General features: G+C 41.0%; 1 protein-coding gene across 12 annotated transcripts in view; it reads right to left on the bottom strand.

Moving 5' to 3' along the window:
• Positions 1–23,365, bottom strand: part of phf14 (PHD finger protein 14) — a 309,934-nt gene that overhangs the window by 89,913 nt on the left and 196,656 nt on the right. For 6 of the 12 annotated variants that reach the window (XR_005942595.1, XM_041183757.1, XM_041183760.1 and 3 more), the window contains one exon: positions 4,811–4,897. The exons of 4 other annotated variants lie outside the window; for them this stretch is intronic. Coding sequence is in view for 5 of the 8 variants with exons in the window: in XM_041183757.1 (XP_041039691.1) it covers positions 4,811–4,897 (87 nt within the window). In the remaining 3 variants the exon portion in view is untranslated. Of the gene's footprint in view, positions 1–4,810; positions 4,898–20,290; positions 20,419–23,365 lie in introns of all 12 variants that reach the window. 2 more of the 12 variants (XR_005942597.1, XR_005942596.1) reach the window with 1 other exon arrangement.

Here is a 23,365-nt window from a genome sequence, read left to right as displayed (position 1 = left end):
TAAATGACAAAGGCCGATGATTAGATTCTCTCTTGTTGGAAGTGGTCATTGCCTGGAAATTATATGGAGCAAATGTTATTTGCCACTTGATAGCCCAAGCCTGGATATTGTCCAGGTCTTGCTGCATTTGGACACGGACTGCTTCAGCATCCGAGGAGTTGCGAATGGTGCTGAACATTGCACAATCAGCGAACATCTCCACTCCTGACCTTATGATGGAGGGAAGGTCATTGATGAAGCAGCTGAAGATGGTTGGGCCGAGGACAATACCCTGAGGAACTCCTGCAGTGATGTCCTGGAACTGAGATGATTGGTCTCCAACAATCACAACCGTCTTCCTTTGTGCTAAGAATGACTCCAACCAGTGGACAGGTTTCCCCTGCTTCCCATCGACTCCAGTTTTGTTGTGGCTCTTTAATGCCATACTCGGTCAAATGCTGCCTTGATGTTAAAGGTGGTCACTCTCATCTCATCTCTGGGATTCTGCTCTTTTGTCCATGTTTGAACCAAGGCAGGTTGAACCAAGGTAATGAGGTCAGAAGCTGAATGACATTGGCTGAACCCAAATTGAGCATCAGTGAGCAGGTTATTTCTAAGCAAGTGCACTTAATAGCAATGTTGATAACCCATTCCATTACTTTATTGATGTTTGAGGGTAGACTGATGTGGCTGTAATTGGCCGGGTTGGATTTGTCCTGTTTTTTGTGTACAGGACATTTCTTGGCAATTTCCAACATTGCCGGGTAGATGCCAGTGTTGTAGCTGTACTGGAACAGCTTGGCTAGGGGCACAATAAGTTCTGGAGCACAAGTCTTCAGTACTATGCCTAACAATGTCAGGGCCCCTAGCTTTTGCAGTATGCAGTGCTGTATCCATCTCTTGATATCATGTGGAGTGAATCGAATTGGCTGAAGACTGGCATCGGTGATGCTGGGGACCTCTGCGGGAGGCAGAGATGGTTCATCCACTCACGTCTGTCAACATTTAGGATTGTAAAAGCCTAAGTCAAATTTTCTCACTCAGTTTTGCTTTAACTGTTGTTACAGGCTCTGATGCTGGGTAATCCAGTGGACCCAGTTGTTGAAATGTCTTCTTCCAATGCTTGTGTTTTATATACTGTATGTATAATTCCTAGGTCCATCAACTGACCATGGGCCACGATACTTAACAATTTACTAGTTACATAATTAAAAGCATTGCCGATCTAACGTCACAAAAATTGCTACACTTCTCTGAAAGATTCAAATAACTGATGTGCTTAAGTGCAGACAAAGCTACCAAAGGCCACTTACTTTTTTAGCCACTTTAATAATAACATTACAAGTTAAAGATAAAATTAATTATTTGAAACACATGCTAATTTTTTCAATACAGCTGTATTCGTAGAAAATGTATGACACAGGCCATTCAGCCCATTGTGTACACAGTAGTATATATTTATGTGGAGCTGGTTCACTTGAAGGGAACAAAATCCAATTGATAAGTAAACAGAATCTTAGGTCTTTCAAAGTTTAGTAGATACACCGTCAGGGAATTTTGCAAATTAGTATATGCTCACTAGTTTAAGTCCCAGCTCACAAGAATTTTAAAACTATTGTGCATCTTCTGCACAGATTCTGGAGATTGGGATCTGCAGACATATCGCTTTTAATATATTACTTTCACATCTCTTTGAGTTGATCAGGACTGTGTGGAAGGACCAGAGGACATCATATTGCAAGACAGGGTGGTGGGCTGAAGTGTGGTGGGTGTGCACTTCTCCAGCAAAAGTATTTGGAAAGAATTCTAGCTCTCTGATTTTTAACCTGCAACAGAAATCCTGTGCCGAAGAAGGCGACAAACTCCTCCTTAGGGCCCCTAGGGGGTTGGGCCCCCTCCTTAGCGTGAGAGTTTAGAGACTTTAACCAGGCTTGACAACATTACCAGAGGTTGACTGTGTGACACTAGATTACATGACTCATGATCATGTAACATTTGCTTGCAGTTTGCAAATGTTTTTCATTTACCTTATAATGGTTGGGTCCCCAGTACTTGAGAGTATTGTTTGAGCACAACAATATTTTGAGACAAATAAAAGGATAGTTAAAGGAAATCCGTATGATGAGAGTAGATCATTATGCATATTTTTTGTATCCATGCTATCAATTGCAAAAGCAAGACTTGTATGGTGCACCCACATTTTTAAGTTGGGTCTTTTGGAAAAGATCAAAATTGCATCAGTCCAAGCCAATTTCCTAAATTTAGAAGATATAAGCTACAGGCTAGATTTAAGGGTTAGAAATTGGATGGCCCATTTTTTGGGTGCAGTGGTCACGATTTGTGAACTGACTGTGTAGCTTCTGCACGAGACAGGTAGCAAGTAACTAGATGCACCCACCTCATTTCCATGATTGGAGCACAGCTCTGAGCTGATCTTGTGCTGCAATGCTCTGTGTCAGCTGCCAGCAACTAATGCACACCCAAGGGGGTTGACTGGCCTCAGGGGAAAAAAAAATTCATACTCAAGGCAGACTTCACTTTTTTAGGGGCAGTCCCTATTAAACAAAAGTTGCACCAATGTGCTACAGGCTGCTAGATAATCACTTTGGGACACCCATGATCAGGGGAGATGCTGCACAATGCTAGAGAAAGGGTTCCCTGCTTCAGTGGCGCTTCCCTGCAGATACTGGTCAAAAAGGTGGAGGACAGAAGAGACACTATGTTTTCGCCTGCGGATAGGAATCTTTTGAAACAGAGCTTTATAAGGTTTTGGGATCAGGTGACAAGAGCAGTTAATGCATAGCATAGCATGCAGCAACACAGGAAATAATGAACTTACATTAATGGTCAATGTGTGTGAATGCATCTACAAATCACCTATCAGACCCACCTCTCATAATGCACCACACCCCTATCACACGCCCAGCAGCATATCCACACACTCAAGGCTAACTCCTAACACCCTTATATGGCACCTCACCCAAACACATCTTCCAATCGTGCCAGCTGCATGCACACACCTCTACATGCCTCAAACACATAAACCCATTGCTATGGCAGACACATCACCCAGGCACACTTGCACACATTCTCCCCCTCTGTTGCAGCATGCAGGAAATGCAAAGCAACAGCAGAAGCTTATCATCCCTTCAGCTCCCTTGAGGCGGGGATGATCCAACAAATCATTGGCATCAATGCCACTAAGCAGGTGGCACCACCAGGCACTGCTGAACCATCAAGGATGATGGTGAGTTGCTGCGTGATGCACCTTTTCCACTCACTACTCCTCCTCACCCTGTATGGTGAAATGAAATGGAAACTGCAGATGGTGTGACTGTGGAACTCCTGCTTTCCTCACCAAACCACTTTCTTCACTTTCCCCTTATGCTTTTGTGCTATCAGACAGTCAAGAACTGCTGGCTGCTCACTCTACAAAGAGCCACGAGGAAAAGAAAGAGCAACCTCATAAGAGTGAAGAGGAGGCACCATCACAATAACAAGCTCAGATACTGGGGATTACACCATGGTTAGAGGCCATATTGTTCAGATCAGCAGATGGTCAACCACCAGGCAAGAGTCAGCTTCAACCAAGCCCAGGGATAGAACAGCTCCTGTGTGAACTCCTCAGAGGGCAGGGTTGCAGAGGAACTTTGTTGCAGGGGTGTCATATAAAGACCTGGTTGGCTCAGCCTAGGGGGCAATGCCGATGGCTATGCACACCGAGGCACTTGGTGCACTGACATGGTCTGCAAGCAATCTTCCACTCGCTGGCAAAGAGCACAGAGGAGTCCAGCTCAACACGCCACTGGGAGTCATGCAGACCTTGGAGTCCACCCTTTTCACTGGAGTGCTGGGCAATTTCATCTGAGCACCGCTAGATCAACCCATGATACAACATCTGGTGACCGTTGCCTTAGCTTCTAGTGCAGCACAGACCGAATCATCCTGTTGTCTCAAACAAAGCTCATGAGATCCAGGACTACTGGCATGCAGGCCCAGACTACTGCACTTGTAGGAGTGGACTTCAGTGCTCGACAGAGCATGCAGGGTCTCACAGCAGTTCAGCAATCTGTGTGCCAGCAGATTACTATGATTGCTGACATTCTGCCTGTGGAAGTGGCCATAGCATCTTAGAGTATGAATCTGCTGTTCTCTCTCAAGGTGGCAGTATTCATACTCCCACCGTTACCACTCACCAGTGTCCTTGCTGTTGTTGTCAGCCAGCTAGCTCAAACTGCTGCCAAACTGGTACAGTCTAAAACCAGAGGGGTGGGGGCGGTGTGGGTGCGGAGGTTGGAACGTCTGTGAATGGGGAAGAGATGCGAAGTGGAGGAAATCCTTTTGCAGCTTTGAGGCACCTTCAAAATAAAATGTATTTTTTGTGGCTTGAATTCTGGCTGCCATCAGCTTTTGATAGCAGTTTCAAGACTGTGGGTCACAGGCCCGCAGTTGTTGCATGATGACAATATTATCATGACACAACATCGCTACCAAAATTAGGCCCACTTGCCACTGCTGCAAAAACCCTCCCACAACTGAGTACTGGCAAATTAATTTGCTGGGGGTGGTAGGGCTGGGGGCGAAGACATCAGGCACTGCAGGAAGAACTCCCATCCACCCGCTGCCCACCCTATCATAATCCTAGTCTGTGTTGATCCCATCAGGCAGGTTAGTCTAAAATTGATCCTAAAGTGTGTTCCTTATCCATGGTGTTCAAATAAATAAATCTTTCTGAAAAAAAGTTTCCACATTCTCAATATGAGCAAAGTATAGGTATTCTTAATGTCAATTTTTGGCATAGAACAATCCAGGAAATTTTTGTCCAATTCACCTGTATTCATTTTTATGCAACAAATTTCCTTGATCTTGAACGCTGATTTTACGAAACACCCACCAAAACCCTCTTCTGTTCTTTGCCCTTCCATGTAAAAGAAAAACAAAAGAGTTCTGAACAGTTCTGTAAATGTACACCTAAAATGGTTAAGTACAATAGCAGCCAATCATATTTTCAGTGGGGTTTTTTGTGATTTGTTTCAGTAATGTTTTTCCATTTCTATAATGTACCTTCTATATCTTTGAAAGCATGTGACTTTTATTAAAAATTGAAAAACTTCCAAGAATGCATTTTCTTAAACATGCTGTGCCTAATGTGCATAAATGATAGTTTGATTGCTTCAAATTTTAAATTTCATGCATGAGAGAGATTTAAAGAAGGAATGTGGCATAAGTTTATTCAGGCCAAAATTACTTACACTGATTTCCACTTGTTCTACATCAGTTTTAATGTTCTGGTGTACACCATGAGATTCTCGGGAAATGTCAGTGAGATTTCCCAACAGGAAAATCCACATGAATTGTTACTTTTGTTGTTTCAAGAAATTCTGGACCTATCTACTAGGCATGTTTATATACAAAATGCATGTTTATTATTGCAGGCAATTCCAACTTATGGTCACCTAGGCCAAAGCAGTTCTCCTTTGCTCCCATCTCTGACCTGACACCTTCAACTTCCCTGGTTGCTACTGCAGGCTATGTTGTGGAACCAAGGTATCCAGCTTGACACTATAATGAGATTCTTTCTCCACATCTGTTCACTAACAAGTTTGCTTTATTCAACAACACTGCCCACCTCGATTTTGCCTTTGTCTTTGCAAACTCATGTCCATGTTCTTAGCACATTGGAGTTAATTTGTTTAATGTGTTTGGGTCAATTTTTCTTCCTCCAAAAATTACAATTCACTCATTACTTGGTCCATTAGTTCATCCATCCAAAAAGACCATCAATTACACCCATTTTATCATCTGATTCTTTTTCTTAAAAGATTCCATATATTTGTTTCCATTACTGCATCTTGAAATTTATAATTCTTAAATCATTAGTTTAAGTCACAAATAGGGCTGGGTAGTCACTGTGTAATGATGTTGGTCTTTTTTCTCTGGTTTACTATTTCTGGTAACCCATACCACAACCAACTGTGACATACTGTTTCATAATCAAAAGGCTAAAAATAGATTCTATAAATAACTACTGTGCAAATTCAGAATTTAAAGACTACACAAATGATTCAGGTGTAAGCATTTTCATTATGTTTTAATATAGATCCATTAGTAACAATGAGTTAATAATTGATTCTTAAATAATATAAATTAAAGTACAATATTGTTCAATGTCAATAATCTCTCTTACATAAGTAAAATAATTCATGCTAATATTAGCATGTTCAAGCCATTCTTCAATAGTTGACGGGCCAATTTGATATTAAGCTTCTCCACTTCCAGGTGGTAGGAGATAATCTGTTCCAAGAGAATGGAACTACAGATCAAAATTGAGATAGGTATGATATTGACAAACTGTTTTGCTCAATCAGCTGACCTCAGAAACGGCTGTAGGTTGCATAATATAACTTTCAAGGATACAAACAAGCTTACAAACAGCGGGCAAAGATAAAAGATAATCAATAATGCTAATAATTATTTTGGAAGTCACTTAAGGTGACAGACCGGAAATTTCTCCATTAATCTGTTCTATTTGAGGTTTTAAACACATGCTAACACCTGGTTTCAGAGAAAAAATATTAGCTAAGACTACCAAAAAAGCAATCACCATCACACACATAGCAGAAGATATGAGACAGTGATGGTCAAGCGAACATTGAATGTATTTTGGAAAAGAATCAGCTGGTTTACTTTTAAGTGTCCTTATCCACCCTATGTGTCACTTTATTCTATCTCCGTGCAGAAAACAGATTGTCTAACCTATTAGCAGAAAAAAGAAATGAGCCGTTAAGACAGCTCTATAGATCTCTGAGGGCTGACCAAACTAGTTAAGGCTAATGCTTTAAATTGTGTTCCAAAAGCTAGACAGTTCATCAGCTCCAAGAAAAAATCCGAAGCAGCTAAGAAGCTTACAGCAGATTGAAGTTGAGTAATTCTTTTGCCTAACCTTTTAAGTTATTTGCATTAAGTGCAGACAAACATCTACAATTTGCCCCTGCTTTATACAACTTTGGCATCACTCTCTACAAAATTCATCCCAGTGATGTGACAGGTTCTGACCCGCTACAGTATTACACATATTCAAATATTGCTCCTTCCTTCACAATCATCTCCACTGGTCTATAATGCATCATGGCTGACAAACAAAAATAAGATGTGCTATGACTACATGTTGGGTAGTTAATACATTGGGTCTCCACTTTGCTAATTAGTGGCAGCATGCTTCTGATTTACAATGTTTCTCAGAATGCAATTACCACACAAGTGACCAACATAAATTAGCTTTAAAGAACAGGGTGTCTCACACAATTGCTCCCAAAGGATAGAATTACTAGTCAAGGAAAGATGCAAATATTTTTTTTTTAATTTAACAATGGGTATCCTTGCAATAGAAACTGAATGCTTGGCCACTTTTTCAAATATAAAATCTGCCATTTAGTTTTGATTTATTTGAACTAAGAGACTCAACACTAACACTAAATTATTTGGGAATGTTTTATATAAAATGCTTAGCAGGAAGTAGTTTCATTACTGGAAGGATTACTGCTCCCTCAGCACATTTTTAACCTGCTTTAAGGCCCATCTGAGGATACACTATTACTCTGTGAGCAATATTAGCCATTATTCTCAGCAGGTGTAATGGGGCATCTGAAGGAGTCTTGACATTTAACAGGGCTTTACAGTGCAGGAACATTAGATACTAATTGACTACACTTCAAAATTACTTTTAAGACACTTTGGTAAAACTAATAAATATATATTCACTTTCCGAAAGCATAAGATTATATAACCATGCTGTGTTACTATCAGGGATTATGTTCACACAAATATGAATAAAAGGCTAATGTGAACGTGTTTGAAATTGCATTCTTCCAATAATCATGTCATTTTCCAGTCAGTGCTATAATTGAGCCAAACAGTCCAGCAAGGTCTGAGGTTCGATCCCTAGTTTATGACGAATAGGTCAACCTCAGCCAGGATAGTAGAAGAGTGCTACAACTAATCTCAGAAAGCATAGAAAAAAGCAGTAAGTAAATTAAGTCTCCTCATCTTGATTGCTTTTCAGTGAATTTGTTGAAACTGTGCATGTATCGGTATCAGGCAAGCACAAGATTAAATATGATTATAGTGCTCCCTTGATCAAATAAGTTGTCGAAACTCATCATCAAGGCTCCTGTGAATGAGGGGCATTTGGTGCCTGTAGAACAATGCCCCAGCAAGAAGTCAAGACATTCATGGGAGGAATACTTGGGGAAAAAACACTTACGCAATTAACTTTCTAAGCAACCACAAAATATTCACCCATCCATCTTCACATTTTTCTGGCCCATGGAGAAAATTTGCTGTTTGAATAATGCCATGGGATTTTTAATGTACACCTGAACCACTTGAAAAGGCTGGCTGAACATCACATCCAAAAGATAGCATCTCTGGTAATTCAGCTGCACTGAAATGTTGGTCTAGATTATGAACTGAAACCCGATATGGAACTGAAACTCTTATCTTCTGAGCAACAGGTATGAGCTCGAACTACTAAACAAAGTCAACAATCTTGGATTAAATTATTACTGATCTCAACTTTTTAGTCAAAGATCGGAAAAGAGGGTATTTGGTAGATGGTGTAGTTTAGGGACAAGGAATTTAAGCCTCCAGCTCCATCTGCCTTTTCTTCACCAAACATCAATTTACTTGGAGCTTTCTTCAAAAGGCAAGTAGTTTGTCTGACAGTTTAGTTTCTCACAAAAAAAAATGACCCAAAATAACAGCAGTTTTAATCCGCTCGCATTACTAACGTGTAAATCATCCAACTTGTGGTAAGGAAGAGTCCCTGTAAATTGTTAATCCTCAAACTGCTGGACGACTTGCACATTTGCCGTTAGCCTTACAAAAACAGCAACTTGCCCTCAATCTCCCCACAAGTTTCAAGAAATTACAGGATTTAGGTATTAATTGGCAATTCAATTTACTGCAGAAAGTTAGGGTTAGTAGTTAACAGCTTGGGTAAATTTTTAATGGTGAGATTTGTTCCTGCAATGCCACTCAACCCCAGAAAGGCAACAATTTAAACTATGGAGTCTCATTCCTATAGGTAGTAATTTGTTGTTAACAATTTTTAAATATAAAATTTTACAATTTTGATGTTTTTTTCCTTACTTTTTCTTTGTGTCTCCTTTTTTCTCTAAATCCAATCTGCTTCCCTCTCATTATTTCTCTTTCTGCACCTGATTTGACTAACTCACCTTATTTCTTTCTCTGCCATTGCTGTTTCTTTCTCAATCTAGAAATCTCATTGGTTAAGGAGATAGATTGCTGTTCCAGTCATTCACCAAGATGCTGATATCAGCTCACACTCTAGCAGCTTATAAGGCAAAATATTTTCAAACTGAAAGGTCAGGGAAAATGTCTAACTAACTGGGTATGCCACAAGATGCTTCATGCCAGCTGAACCTGATGCATTTTGAATCCAGAACAAGGAGGCATAACTTTAAAATTAGAGCTAGGCTGTTCACAGGTGATGTTGGGAAGAACTCCGCTTTAATAGTGGAAATCTGGAACTCTCCCCACCCCATCCTGTCCCTGCCAAAAATGTTGTTGAGGCTGTGTGAAAAAGTTTCTCATGTCTCCATTGCTTCTTTTGCTAATTACCTTAAATCTGGGCCATCTCGCTCTCCATCTTTCCACCAATGGGAACAGCTTTCCCCTATCAACTCTGCCCAGACTCAAGATTTTGAATGTCCCGATCAAATCTCCTTTCAACCTTCCCTTTTTCAAGGAAAACAGTCTCAACTTCTCCAATCTATATACGGATCTGAAGTTCCTCATCCCTGGAACCATTCTTGTGAATCTCTTCTGCACTCTCTCCAATGCCTTTACATCTTTCCTAAAGTGTGGCATCCAGAACTGGATGCAATATCCCAGTTGAGGCGGAACCAGTGTACTTTACAAGTTTAACATAACCTCCTTGCTCATGTACTCTATGCTCCTATTCTCATACTAATAAAGCCTAGGATATCACATGCTTTATTAACTACGCTCTCAACCTATCCTGTCACCTTCAATGACTTATGCACATATACACCCAGGTCCATTAGCACCTGAACTCCTTTTAGAATTGTACCCTTTTAAAAAAATATTGTCTCTCCATGCTCTTCCTACTAAAATGAATCGATTCACACTTCTCTGCATTGAATTTCATCTGCCACTTATTCCAACAACACTCCTATGTCCTTCTGAAGTTCTACACGATCCTCCTCACCTTTCACAACATCTCCAAATTTTGTATCATGCGTAAATTTTGAAATTGTGCCCTGTACACCAACGTCTAGATCATCAATATATATCAGGAAGAACAAGGGTCCCAACATCAACTCATGGGAAACTCCACTACAAACCTTCCTTCAGTCCAAAACACATCCATTAACCACTACTCTCTGTTTCCTGTCACTCAGCCAATTTCATGTCCACGTTGCTACTGTTCCTTTTATTCTACGAGCTATAACATTGTTCATCGGTCTGGTGTGCGGCACCGTATCAAATGCCTTTTGGACATCCGTGTTTACCACATCAACAGCATTACCCTCATCAACTCTTTCTGTTACCTCTTCAAAAATCTCCAAGTTAGTTAAACATTATTTGCCTGAACAGATCCATGCTGCCTCTCCTTAATTAACCCACATTTGTCCAACTATTAATTTTGTTCCAAGTTAGTGTTAAACTGACTGGCCTGTAATTGCTGGGCTTATCTTTACATCCTTTTTTGAACAGGGGTGTAATATTTTCAATTCTCCAGTCCTCAGGCATCACCCGAGTCTAAGGAAGACTGGAAAATTATGACCAGTGCCTCAACAATTTCCACATTCACTTTCCTCAGTATCCTTGGATGCATCTCATCCTCTCCTGGTGTCTTATCAACTTTAATTACAGACAGCTGATCAAATACCTCCTGCTGATCAATTTTAAATCCTTCAAGTCTCTGAATTACCTTCTCTTTCACCGTGACCTGGGTGACATCTTCTTCTTTGGTAAAGACACATGCAAATTGTTCATTTAATACCTGAGCTATGCCCCTCGCCTCCATGCGTAAATCACCTCTTCATCCCTAATTGGCCCCACCACTCCTTTACTATTTATATGTCTGTAGAAGACTTTAGGATTCCCTTTTATGCTTGCGAGCAGTCTCTTTGCATACTCTCTCTTCTCTTATTTGATTTTTCACTTTAATTTACCCTGGGAGTCCTCGACATCGACTCTGGATCTCATGAAGTCTCATGGCATCAGGTCAAACAAGGACAAGGAAACCTCCTGCTGAATACCACCTACTGCCCTCCTTAGCTGAAGAATCAGTATTCCTCCATGTTGAACATCACCTGAAGCAAGTACTGAGGGTGGCAAGGACACAGAATGTACTCTGGGTTGGGGACATCAAAGTCCATCACCAACAATGGTTCAGTAGCACCTTTACTGACCAAGACATAAAGGACATAGCTGCTGGACTGGGTCTGCGGCAGGTGGTGAGGGAACCAAAAAGAGGGAAAATCCCACCTGACCTCGTCCTCACCAATTTACCTGTTGCATGACAGTATTGGTAGCAGTGACCACCACACAGTCCTTCTGGAGACGAAGTTCCATCTTCATGTGGAGGATACCCTCCAATGTGTCGTGTGGCACTACCACTGTCCTAAATGGGATAGATTTCAAACAGATCTAGCAACTGAAAACTGAGCATCCATGAGGCGCTGTGGTTAAAAATCAGCAATAGCAGAATTATGTTTAACCACAATCTGTAATCTCATGATCTGGCATATATTCCACACTCTACCATTAGCATCCAGCTGGGATCAACTCTGATTCAATGAAGAGTGCAAGAGGGAATGCCAAGAGCAGCACCAGACATACCTAAAAATGAGGTGTCAACCTGGTAAAGCTACAGGACTGCTTGCATGCCAAAGAGCACAAGCAGCATGGAACAGACAGAGCGAAGTGATCCCACAACCAATGGTTCAGATGTAAGCTCTGCACTCCTGCCACATCCAGCCGTGAATGGGCAATTTGTGGAGGCTCCACAAATATCTCCATTTTCAATGATGGGGGAGTACAGCACATCAATGCAAAAGACAAGGCTGGAGCATTTACAGCCATCTACAGTCAGAAGTGCCAAGTCGATGATCCATCTCGGCCTCCTCCTGAGGTCCCCGGCATCATTGATGCCAGTCTTCAGCCAATTTGATTCACTCCATACGATATATCAAGATATTGCTGAAGGCACTGGATAGGCTATGGACTCTGACAATATGTCGGCAATAGTACTGAAGACTTGTTCCCCAGAACTAGCTGGGCCCCTAGACAATTTGTTCCGGTGCAGCTATTAACACTGAAATCTACCCGGCAATGTGGACAATTGCCCAGCTATGTCCTGTCTACACCAAGCAGGACTAATCCAACCCGGTCATTTATGACTCCATCAGAACACTCTTGATCATCAGCAAATTGATGGATAGTATCGTCGACAGTTCTATCAAGTGGCTTTACTCAGCAATAACCTGCTCACTCATGCTCAGCTTGGGTTCCGCAAGGGCCACTCAGCTCCTGACCTCATTACAGCCTTAGTCCAAACATAGACAACAGAGCTGAACTCCAGAGGTGAAGTGAAAGTGGCAGCCCTTGACATCAGAGCATCTGCCCGAGTGTGGCATCAAGAAGTCCCAGAAAAACTGAAGTAAATGGAATCGGGAGGGGGGTGGGGTCTCTCTCTCCACTGGTTGGAGTCATACCTAACACAAAGGGAGAAGGTTGTGGTTATTGGAAGTCGATCATCTCATTCCCAGGGCATTGCTGCAGGAGTTTCTCAGCGTAGTGTCCTCGGCCCAACCATCTTCAGCTGCTTCAGCAATGACCTTCTTTCCATCATAAGGTCAGATGTGGGGTTGTTTGCAAATGATTGCACAATGTTTAGCATCATTCGTGACTCCTCAGATACTGAAGCAGTTCATGTCAATATGCAGCAAGACCAGGGCAATATTCACACTTGGGCTGTCAAGTGGCAAATAACATTCATGCCACACAACTGCCAGACAATGACCACCTCCAACAAGAAACAAGAGACAATCTAACAATCTCCCCTTGACATTCAATGGCATTACCATTGAATCCTCTAACATCATCCTTGGTGGCAGAGGAAGTGTGTTACCAATAACCAGAAATTGAACTGGACCAGCCATATAAATACTATGGCAACAAGAGAAGGTGAGAGGCTGAGAATTATATGCAGTTATTCACCACCTGACTCCACAAAGCATATCCACCATATACAAGGCACAAGTCAGGTGTGTGATGGACTACTCTCTGCTTGCCTGGATGAGCACAGCTTCAACACCGCTCAAGAAAGTCAACACCATCCAGGACAAAGCAGTCCTCTTGACTGGCACTCCATCCACTACCTTAAACGCTCACTCCCTCCACAAACGACATACAGTGGCAGCAGTGTGTACCATCCACAAGGTGCACTGTGGCAACTCACAAAGGCTCTGTTGATAGCACCTTCCAAACATACAATCTCTACTGCCTAGAACAACAAGGGCAGCAAATGCAGAACACCACCACCTGAAAGTTCCCCTTCAAGTTAAACACCATCCTGACTTGGAACTATAATCACTGTTCCTTCACAGTTGCTGGGTCAAAATCCTGAAACTCCCTTCCTCACAGCACTGTGGATGTTCCCACAACACAGACTGCAGCAGCTCAAGAAGGCAGCACACCACCGGCTTCTCAAGGGCAATTAAGGATAGGCAAAAAATGCTGGCATAGCCAGCGATGCCCACATCCCATGGACGAATAAAAATAATTTATAATATTTCTTGCACCTGTTCGTAATTTCCTTCAAATTTGTTCATCTACATCTTTCCCACTAGTTGGTGGCGTATAGTCCACACCAAGCAATGTAATTACACATTTTTGTTCCTCTGCTCTAACCAAACAGATTCTGTCCTTGTGACCCCTCTGGGGCATCCTCTCTCTCCAACACGACAATGTTTTTCTTAATCAATAGCACTACCTCTCTCGTTTTTCTTCCTTTCCTATCTTTCCTGAAGATCTTGTATCCAGGAATATTTACCACCCATCCTGCCCTTCTTTGAGCCAGGTCTCTACTATAGCCATAAAAACAAAAAAACTGCGGATGCTGGAAATCCAAAACAACAACAGAATTACCTGGAAATCGAAACGTCAACTCCTTTCGTCTCCGCTGATGCTGCCAGACCTGCTGAGTTTTTCCAGGTAATTCTGTTTTTGCTCTACTCCATTACATCATATTTCCACATGGCAATCTGCATTTATAACTCACCAATCTTATGTACCACACTTTATGCTGAGGTACTCCTACAGTGATATCCTGGAACTGAGATGATTGGACTCCAACAAGCACAACCATGTTCCTCTGTGCTAGGTATGACTCCAAACAGTGGAGAATTTTGCTAGTGCTCCTTGATGCCAAACTTGTTTAAATGCTGCCTTGATGTCACTCTCATCTCACCTCTGGAGTTCTGCCCTTTTGTGCATGTTTGACCCAAGGCTGCAATGAGGTCTGGAGTGTGTCATGAAGATATTAATGTATATAATGCTATTGGAAATTATTTTAAATTGGACTTGTAGTAGGGTCTGTATCTGGGGTGCGAGTGTGTATGTTTTAATTGGATTAAAACCAGCTCATCTGGGTGCTTTGATGTATAGTAGTTTTGAATGTTAAACAGTAAGGTAGAGGGTACATATACATTTTGTTGAAGAAACCAGTCAAAGTCTGGGGGTGAAATCTTGCACCTAGCTAGGAGACACCAAACAATATGTTTATATTACTAATAAAGTTGGTACTATGAAAGGGGTTTTATTGTTAGAAGAGGTGGAGTTCAAAGGGCCTGGTGATACAATGAGAATTTGCATTCAAAGGGAAGGCTAGGTATATACAGAAGAAAGTTGTGTGTGTGTAAGTCAGAGGCATTTAAGGTCTTAGCCGTCCGTAAGCCTACAATGGTGAAAAAGGAACTAAATTGAAAGGAACCTCATTTTGAATTAGTAAGATAAAATGTGCTTTGCCTGGTGTCTGTTTAAATCTATGGGTTATTGTTGCTTTGGGGAAGATTGGCGTGATTAATTTGGGGATTTGTTTAATAGCTATTATGGTAGTAATTTGTAGATGCGCGTATGTGTGTTTAATTTCTTATTAAATCAATAAATGTTTAATTAAATTTATATAAAAAACCTCGAGGCTTTGTGGTTTCATTTCTGAATTCAGAGCTGCATCTCAAACATACCAACTGAAAATATAGGTAATGACAGTTGTTTAAAGTTTCCCACTGGGATTTTAAATAACTCAGCTTTACCAACTGCTGTGTCACAACAAGTGAGTGATCCTGACCAAACCAAACTGAGCACTGCTGAGCAGTTTTTGCTGTATAAGTGCATTTGATAGAACGATTGACAACATCTTCCATCACTTTTTTGACGATTGAGAGTAGACTGACGTCAATAATGGTCAGATTGAATTTGTTCTGCTTTTTCTGGTCAGAATATATCTGGGCAATTTTCCACATTGTGGGTGCCAATGTCGCAGCGTTCTTTTATCATACAAGAGGAAAAAGAGCAGACTGAGGATCACACTCAACAACGGATGCAGAGCATTTAGCGAAGGTGGCTATAAACAGATTTGTCACATTGTACAAGGACAATGGAGCATGAGAAAGGGTACAAAAAAAATAAAGGATTGGTGCTGTTGTTGTTTGGAGGAGTGATGTGATGGAATGCACTTGGTAAAACAGAGTAAGAGGCTGTTTTGCACCACAGGATGCAGGTGAATCAGCAATTACACTCATTTTTCTTGACCTGATCTTTGACTGTTGTCTACACTACATTTAATACTGGGGCACAATACACCTGCTGCTCATCTCCTCAGGTACTCGTACCATGCCTCTCGTCATAGCAGCAGATTTCTTTCTCCTATTGCTGAAGAGAAATAGCTTCCTCTTCTTGCTCCTGTCTGCAACCATCTGTAATTTAAGGATAGCATCACGGAATCTATGTGCTAGCCTTGCTCGTGTGAATCATGTTAAATACCTCCTAGCTCTTCATATTCTATTTATACCTCAACCTTTTGCAAAGTTGATTCATTTTGAAATCAGAGAATCTGGCCTGCTAGATTTTCTTCTGGATTTTATACTTGCAATTTGCACCAATATCGAAGGCTGTATCTTATTAGCGTAATTTCCTTTCCTTCCCATCTGTCTTTTCACTTTCCATCTAAAAGCTGTGCTCCTTTTGGATGCTTACAAATGTCCGATTATTACTATTTCTATCATTCTCCCATCTGAAGTTTTGTTTTTTCCTTTTTTTTCTTGGTTTTGAACTTTATTTATTGAACTAATTTCTTCACTTTGTTTATTATTGAACATTTATTTAAATGTGTTATTTTTTCAGCATCAGTGTGGGGATAGTCGCTAAAAACTTATCATTTTACCTATGTAAAAGAGAAACCTTAATTTGAGGTGACCTATTTATGTATTCATGCGTGTATACGGAAATTTCCAGGCTAGGTACCAAAAGGATGTATATAATTTACATGTATAATCTACATATTTTATGCTTACATTATAAGATGTCAAGTGTATCAAATTACATTGAATGTATTGGTCAACTAAGTAACCATTTTAATTAAATTAGACATTAAGCTATTTTTACATAGTTGATGATAGGAATATTTGTTGACTGAAATTTGAAAATTGCACTTGTAATTCGCAACTTAAACTGACTAATCAATTGATCAGCATCTTAAGCAGCTTAATGACAAAATTTGCAATACCATGTGCTGTTTTCAAAAACGCACCAAAGTTTTAACCTTTTCCGCTTTTAAATTTGTGCTAATCAAGGTGAAAGCTGTCCGTGTCTAGGATTGGAACACCCTTTTCCAATTTTGTCAACATTCTGGGGCCATAAACTGAACTAGACTAGCCATATAAATATTGTGGCCACAAGAGGTCAGAGGCTAAGAATTCTGTGGAGAGCAACTCATCCCCAGACTCAAGAAGCTTGACACCATCCAAGACAAAGCAGTCCGCTTGATATGCGCCCCTATCCGCCACCTTAAACATTAATTCGCTCCACCACAGATGCAGTGGCAGCAGTGTGCACCATCTACTGCAACAATTCACCAAGGCTCCTTCAACAGCACCTCTAAACCCGTGACTTCTCCATCTCGAAGCACAAGGGCAGCAGATACATGGGAACACCGCCACCTGGAAGCTCCCCTCCAAGCCACAGCGTCCTTATTCGGAACTACATCGTTGTTCCTTCACTCTCACTAGGTCAAAACCCTAGAACTCGCTTCCTAATGCACTGTGAGCGTCACTGCACCACATGGACTGCTGCGGTTCAAGAAGGTAGCTCACCACCACCTTCTCAAAGGCAATTAGGGATGGATAATAAATGCTGGCCTAGGTAACGACATCCCACCCTGTGAAAGAATAAATAACAAAAAATTCTGTGCAAGGAAACTTAGCTGGAAATTGAAATAAAAACAGAAAATGCTGGACTACTCAGCAGTTCAGACAGAATCAGCAGATAGAGAAACTAAGTTAATGTTTCAGATCAATTAACTTTCTCCAGTTCTGACAGAAGGTCGAGATGTAACAAATTTTAAGTAAGTACATAAGCACTGAGAGGGAAAGATCAAAAGGGTGAATACAGGAAAGAAGTGACAAAAGGTTTGATACAAGGCAAAAGGAATTGATAATGGGACAGTAACTACTGACAGTAACAAAACAAAACAAAAAATAGGTCACAAGGAGATGTAAATAGGAAAAGCAGAAGCATCACCAACAGTTCAGGCAGCTGTCATTGTAGCTCAAGGCTCCTCAATTGAAAAAGGCTTGCAGACTGTCTCTTGAGGCACCAGGCTGAGCAGAGGACCCGAGGTAGTTGTATAGGAATAATAAAGCAGGAACTCTACTGGTCTCTCTTCATATGCTAGTATTGCTGCTCCCTCCTCCGCCACTGCATCAATGTCCTTGCCGTTGCTTGTCAGCCAGATGACTTCGACTGCTGAAGCCATGCTGAGGTGGTGTTGTCTGAAGCAGAAACATCATGGTCCATAGCTTCAAGGCCATCTGGACTGCCCTCTTCAGATTTCCAGCAGCCATCCGCCTCACTTTGTGCTGTCACTGGGGCTGCACTTCATGGAAGCACAAGGCTATGGAAGAGCACTTATAGATAGCCACAAAGGGTAAGCACCGAGGTTATTATTTAATATTTGTAAGTAGTGCTGGTGTATAATGTTTCCCTCATTTGTTTTTGAAGATGATAAAGGTTATTTTTTAATTTAATAATTTAATAATTTGATAATTTGGTACTGGCAAAAATTGGTGGTCTTTTTTTTAATGGTGATCATGGGAAAGGGTTTGAAAGGAGTGAATGTAGATGATGAGCAGCCTGATGCATCGTGAATCCTGGAAGGTACATAATGTGACAGCATTCCTTTGGAATCTGATGTCAGAGACCATCTCTGAAAAACGCTCTTCAATTAGATGGTGACAAATATCCCTGCCAGATGCGGCAGTCGACAGAGCCTGCCAAGAACCCTCTGGTACTCCCACTGGGCTCCCTCCTGTAGCTCCTCAGCTTGTCCCTCTGGCATAATTGCTGGCAATCTTCTCTCACGTTTGGCAGATTATGAAGCATGAGGTAGATCACAAGCCTTGATGCCTTCTCAGGACACCTTCTGACCAGTTAAGACATCTAAAGCTCTGCTTCAGAAACCCAATGGTATGCTCAATGATTTTCCTGGTGGTGGAGTGGCTTTCATTGTACAAGTGCTCAGCTGGTATATGGGGTTACTCAGGTGAGTCATAAGGCAAGGCATCAAAAAGCATCCCCTGTCACCTAATAGCTAACCACAGGCATTGCGACCAGTGAGACTAATAGCTGTCTCCATAAATATTGTGGCAGCTCCTGGATAGCAGGCATTCACCTGCAGGTACACTGTTGTAATTGTAGACAAGCTGTACATTGAAGTAATGAAATTTCTTCCTACTCCCGAACACCTGAGTTTAAATGAGTGGTCCACATGGCAGGTGCAGTCAATGGCATCCACAATCCTACAGCTCTCTGCCTCTGGTCTTCTCTGACAACAGAGAATGATCTGCTTCTATCACTATTGTCGTTGACATCTTTTGATGATCTGCTTCTATCACTGCTTGTTTGTCCCTACAACCACACACCCCCCGCAGCCCCCCCTCCACCTCTCTGTCTCTCTATCTCTCCGCCCCCCACACACACACCTTAAACCAGCTTATATTTCAGCTCTTTCTTGGACTCAAACTCAAGTTCTGTCGAAGGGTCATGAGGACTCGAAACGTCAACTCTTTTCTTCTCCGCCGATGCTGCCAGACCTGCTGAGTTTTTCCAGGTAATTCTGTTTTTGTGTTGAGAATAATATACAGCCATTCCTCAGAGAAAATGGAACTTTAGCAGCCAACTAAAGGAGAAGTTCCAGTTGCATAAAAATTAAGTGCTGCTGTGACCTTAACTGCCACAGGCAATGCTGTCCTGGTTGTGGTGCAACGCCTGAGTTTCTGTTCCACAAGGCCAAAGATCTCAGTAATGACCTCCCTAAAGCACAGCCACCTGGTGCGCCAGTGTTAAGTCATGTAAATGCAAGAACAATGCTCCCTTAGTGGATTGTGCCTCCTGCTGAGAATACTCCTGTCCCTCTCTCTTGCAGTAGCTGTGCTGCTTTGCTTGCCTCATCTCCTCCTCCTATTTCACATGCAAAGCAAGGTAGGCCTCTAGTAAATTGCCCATGACCAAACATTCCCTTTTTCATATAAAAAAAACCGTGGATGCTGGAAATCCAAAACAAAAACAGAATTATCTGGAAAAACTCAGCAGGTCTGGCAGCATCGGCGGAGAAGAAGAGTTGACGTTTCGAGTCCTCATGACTCTTCAACAGAACAGAGAGTCATGAGGACTCGAAACGTCAACTCCATTCCCTTTTTCAAGGTGACTTCCATAAGGTGAGCAGTGAGGTAGAGTAACACAGCACTCACTCTTTTTAGGTGGAGTCCTGAGAAAATGTCAAGGAAAAATATTCATAGAATATTGGTGAAGTCTTGACAAAGTGTGCCAGAGAGTCTTTGATGTGTTTAAAAAATCCTCTTCAAACAGTGTAGACAGCCACTTTCTAGCAGCAAGTGAACAATAAAAGCTAAGCATGAACAAAAAATCCTCAGCTTGTTGCTGGTCATTGTTAGAAGTTATTAAATGAAGCGTTACTCACCAAGATGCTTTGTAATGTCTTTAATGACTGCTAGCAGGCAATTTACTTGTCAATCATCCCCTTAACAATCCTCTGGGCAGCCATTCCTAGCAAGCACTTCAACTCCTTTACTAAGATGATGTCTTGCACTAAATGGGGGATAAATTGATAATGTAGCTTAAGATCCAATCTTGGCCAACTCGGAGGCTCTTTAGGATCTTAAGTATTCAGCATAAATTGCTGAATATATAATTAGTTTTATTTTTTTTCTCGATTACAACTTTCTTTCAAATTTAATTTTTTTAAAAACTATAACTTTGTTGCTTTGTCTCTACTCGTGATAACCTACATTACAGCCTGGCAAGGAAATCAGATGTCGTCACCTTTGATTGATGCACAATCTTAGGGCAAGAAAGAATCTCAAAAAGTTACAGATTCACTCTAAATACAAACACAACAGTGCAATGCAGCTTACCTTCACCTAGTGAAACTGAATATGCATGATCCAGATACAGCATAAAGTAAACAGAGAAGATAAGCTCCCTCTACTATAGAGCAGCAAAATACATCAGCCCTACTCTGAGTACAGCAGCTTCTATTAACTTGGTTGAAACTGTTCCAATTCACACACTTCAATTCTTTAGCCACTGAATTAGGTTGACAATTTAGCGTTGTTAGGGGCAGATTTATATTGTGTTCGATGCCCACAATGAACGGCCCAAACACAATTTGCATACAAGCCTAACGACCAACAGATAGAAAAGTGAAGACTGGTGCCTGGATTCAAAATAATGCCCAAGGGGAAAATAAGTCAGTGCCTCATCTTCTGTGCTACTGATTCCCTCAAAATTCTGGCAATTCATGTATCCATTATTCAAATTCAGCACAGAAAAGGTTCAAAGCTTGAATCCTCTATTCTACTGAATGAGTGATTGAGTCATAATTTTGATTAATCTATTACTGTAACAATTATGAATGGCGGAAGCCAGATAAATTTTGAAAAATTAATGGCATAATTCACGAATTTCAGAAAAGCGAAGTATTCATCTGGTATTTTAAGAGAACAACAAAGCCATACAACTAAGCATACAGATATAAAAACAAAACTAAGCATACGTTTAACAGTTGGCTGGGGTCTGAAATTGTTCGCATAGACTGAAGAGAGGCTTGTTATTAAACAGGGCTCTAAGTTAAAGCCGGGAAATTGTAGGTCTATTAACTTAACTTAATATATAAGTTATAAATTAAGCAAATTATATCTAAATTGTAAAAAGGAATGATTGGTGATATAGTATATCATCTTAACAATGAAGAGGTTATTACAGAATCTCAACCTGGCTACAGAAAAAGGTCCCATCTTACAAGCATTGAATTTTTTGAGGTAGTCACTGATTTGCTGGGTATAGGTGTTAGCCCAGTTGACATGGTGTCTGCTCATTTCCAAAAAGCCTTTGATAGGTGGTACACAATAGCCTATTAAATAAGGTCACTCTGTAGTATTAGCAGACAGATTTTGGCTTGGATAAAATACTGGTTGCATTCTCAAACAGAAAGTGGTTACTTTTGAAAGTGGTTCTGGTTACTGTTGGAGTCCTGCTTGGATCAGTATTGGAATTGTTGTTCTTTGCCATCTATCAATATTCTGGATGAAAGTGTTGAAGAAGTAGTCCACAAATTAGTAGTTGTCACAAAGATACATGTGTTTGTAAGGAACACATGTACATCATGCAGAGTTATGTGCTCCAAATTACTAAGTGAAAGCAGGAACTGAATGTCTGTGAATGAATTTGAAGGTAAACGGCCTGTGTCACGAGCTATTGCAAAAGTAAATAAGGTAACTGCAAGTGTTTATTGTTTGAAAGAAAGAAAATAAGGTATATGCATTTTGCCACAGCCCTTAGGTTGTCTCAGAGTGCTTTACAGCCAGTTAGGTATTTTGAAGTATGATCACTATTGTCAAGTATGCACAGCAAGATCCCACAACTTTTAATTATAGGAATTAAAGTTTTTATTGTCAAACTGTCCAGTCGGGGCATCTAATTGAGAAGTTGATGGGCAGACCTGAAGTGAATGCAATTCAAACAAGCCTGGAATAAATTACAGTTCAAAGTGACCTATGCTTAGCTTCAAGGTCAGAGTTAGAAGTGTAAATATTTAACAATGGATGACCTATTTCTGGGCTCTTGGTAAAGCCAGGGTGTTTATCATTATCTCTATAGAAGCTAAAAGTTAGTAATTCTGAGAAAGGGGGTCATAAATCTCAATTAGAGATATGGGTTACATAATCGAAGAGTTGTGTTGTAGGTAAGGTAATTGGTTTGCATTTCTGTTTGAGGCCATCTCAAAGCATGGCACATTATCGCCGAGATGGGCTGTGGGGGTAGAAAGTTCTTTTTTTTTTTTAAAGTTACCTGGGCTTTGCTCACAAAGCAGGCAGTTGCAGTTTTGCTTTGGTGTAGACTGCATTTTACTGTATTGAGAGCGCCAACAGGGGATGATTGTTAGTCAGCCCTGTGCTTTAAGCAGAGAAAATATTAACTTTATCGTTCACTGTTGGAATGCGGGTGGGCTCAAGCTGAGTTTGAATTTTGTGAGGGAAAAAGCAGCTGGAAGACTTGCCTAGCTTGTAGCTAGAGAAGGACATCTACAATGGTACTCACAGAACCTTGGGGCAGAAAGCAGTCAGCACAGTTCCTTGGAAGTGAAGGGAGATGGCAACCAGAACAAGGAGCAGAGGCATCCACAGTTGTGTGGTATTAAATAAAAGATGGAGGGCTACTTAGCCAATAAATTAATGGAAGGATCCCCATAAAATATTATCCTGTAGACTAGCTAGAACACAGAGGAGAATTAAAGTGACTTTTGGAGGGCTGTGACATATCCTGGGTGGTCCTTAAGCTGAATGAACCTTCAAGATTCTTGCAACCTATAAGGGAATTCTTGGTTTGGGGAGGGGGAAGGGAAGTAAAAAGCAGAACTAAGTTCCTAGCATAAGTAATTATAAACTATAGTGTTAAGTTAATTGTGCTTACTTTGTTTAATTTTTATATACAGTCAAGTTTGTTTTTGTTTAAAAAGGTGAAATCTTGTGGCATA

The sequence above is a fragment of the Carcharodon carcharias genome, chromosome 3, assembly GCF_017639515.1.
Source record: "Carcharodon carcharias isolate sCarCar2 chromosome 3, sCarCar2.pri, whole genome shotgun sequence".
NCBI lineage: Eukaryota > Metazoa > Chordata > Chondrichthyes > Lamniformes > Lamnidae > Carcharodon > Carcharodon carcharias.
The sequence above is the reverse complement of the archived record's forward strand: the minus strand, read 5'-3'. Positions and strand labels throughout refer to the sequence as shown.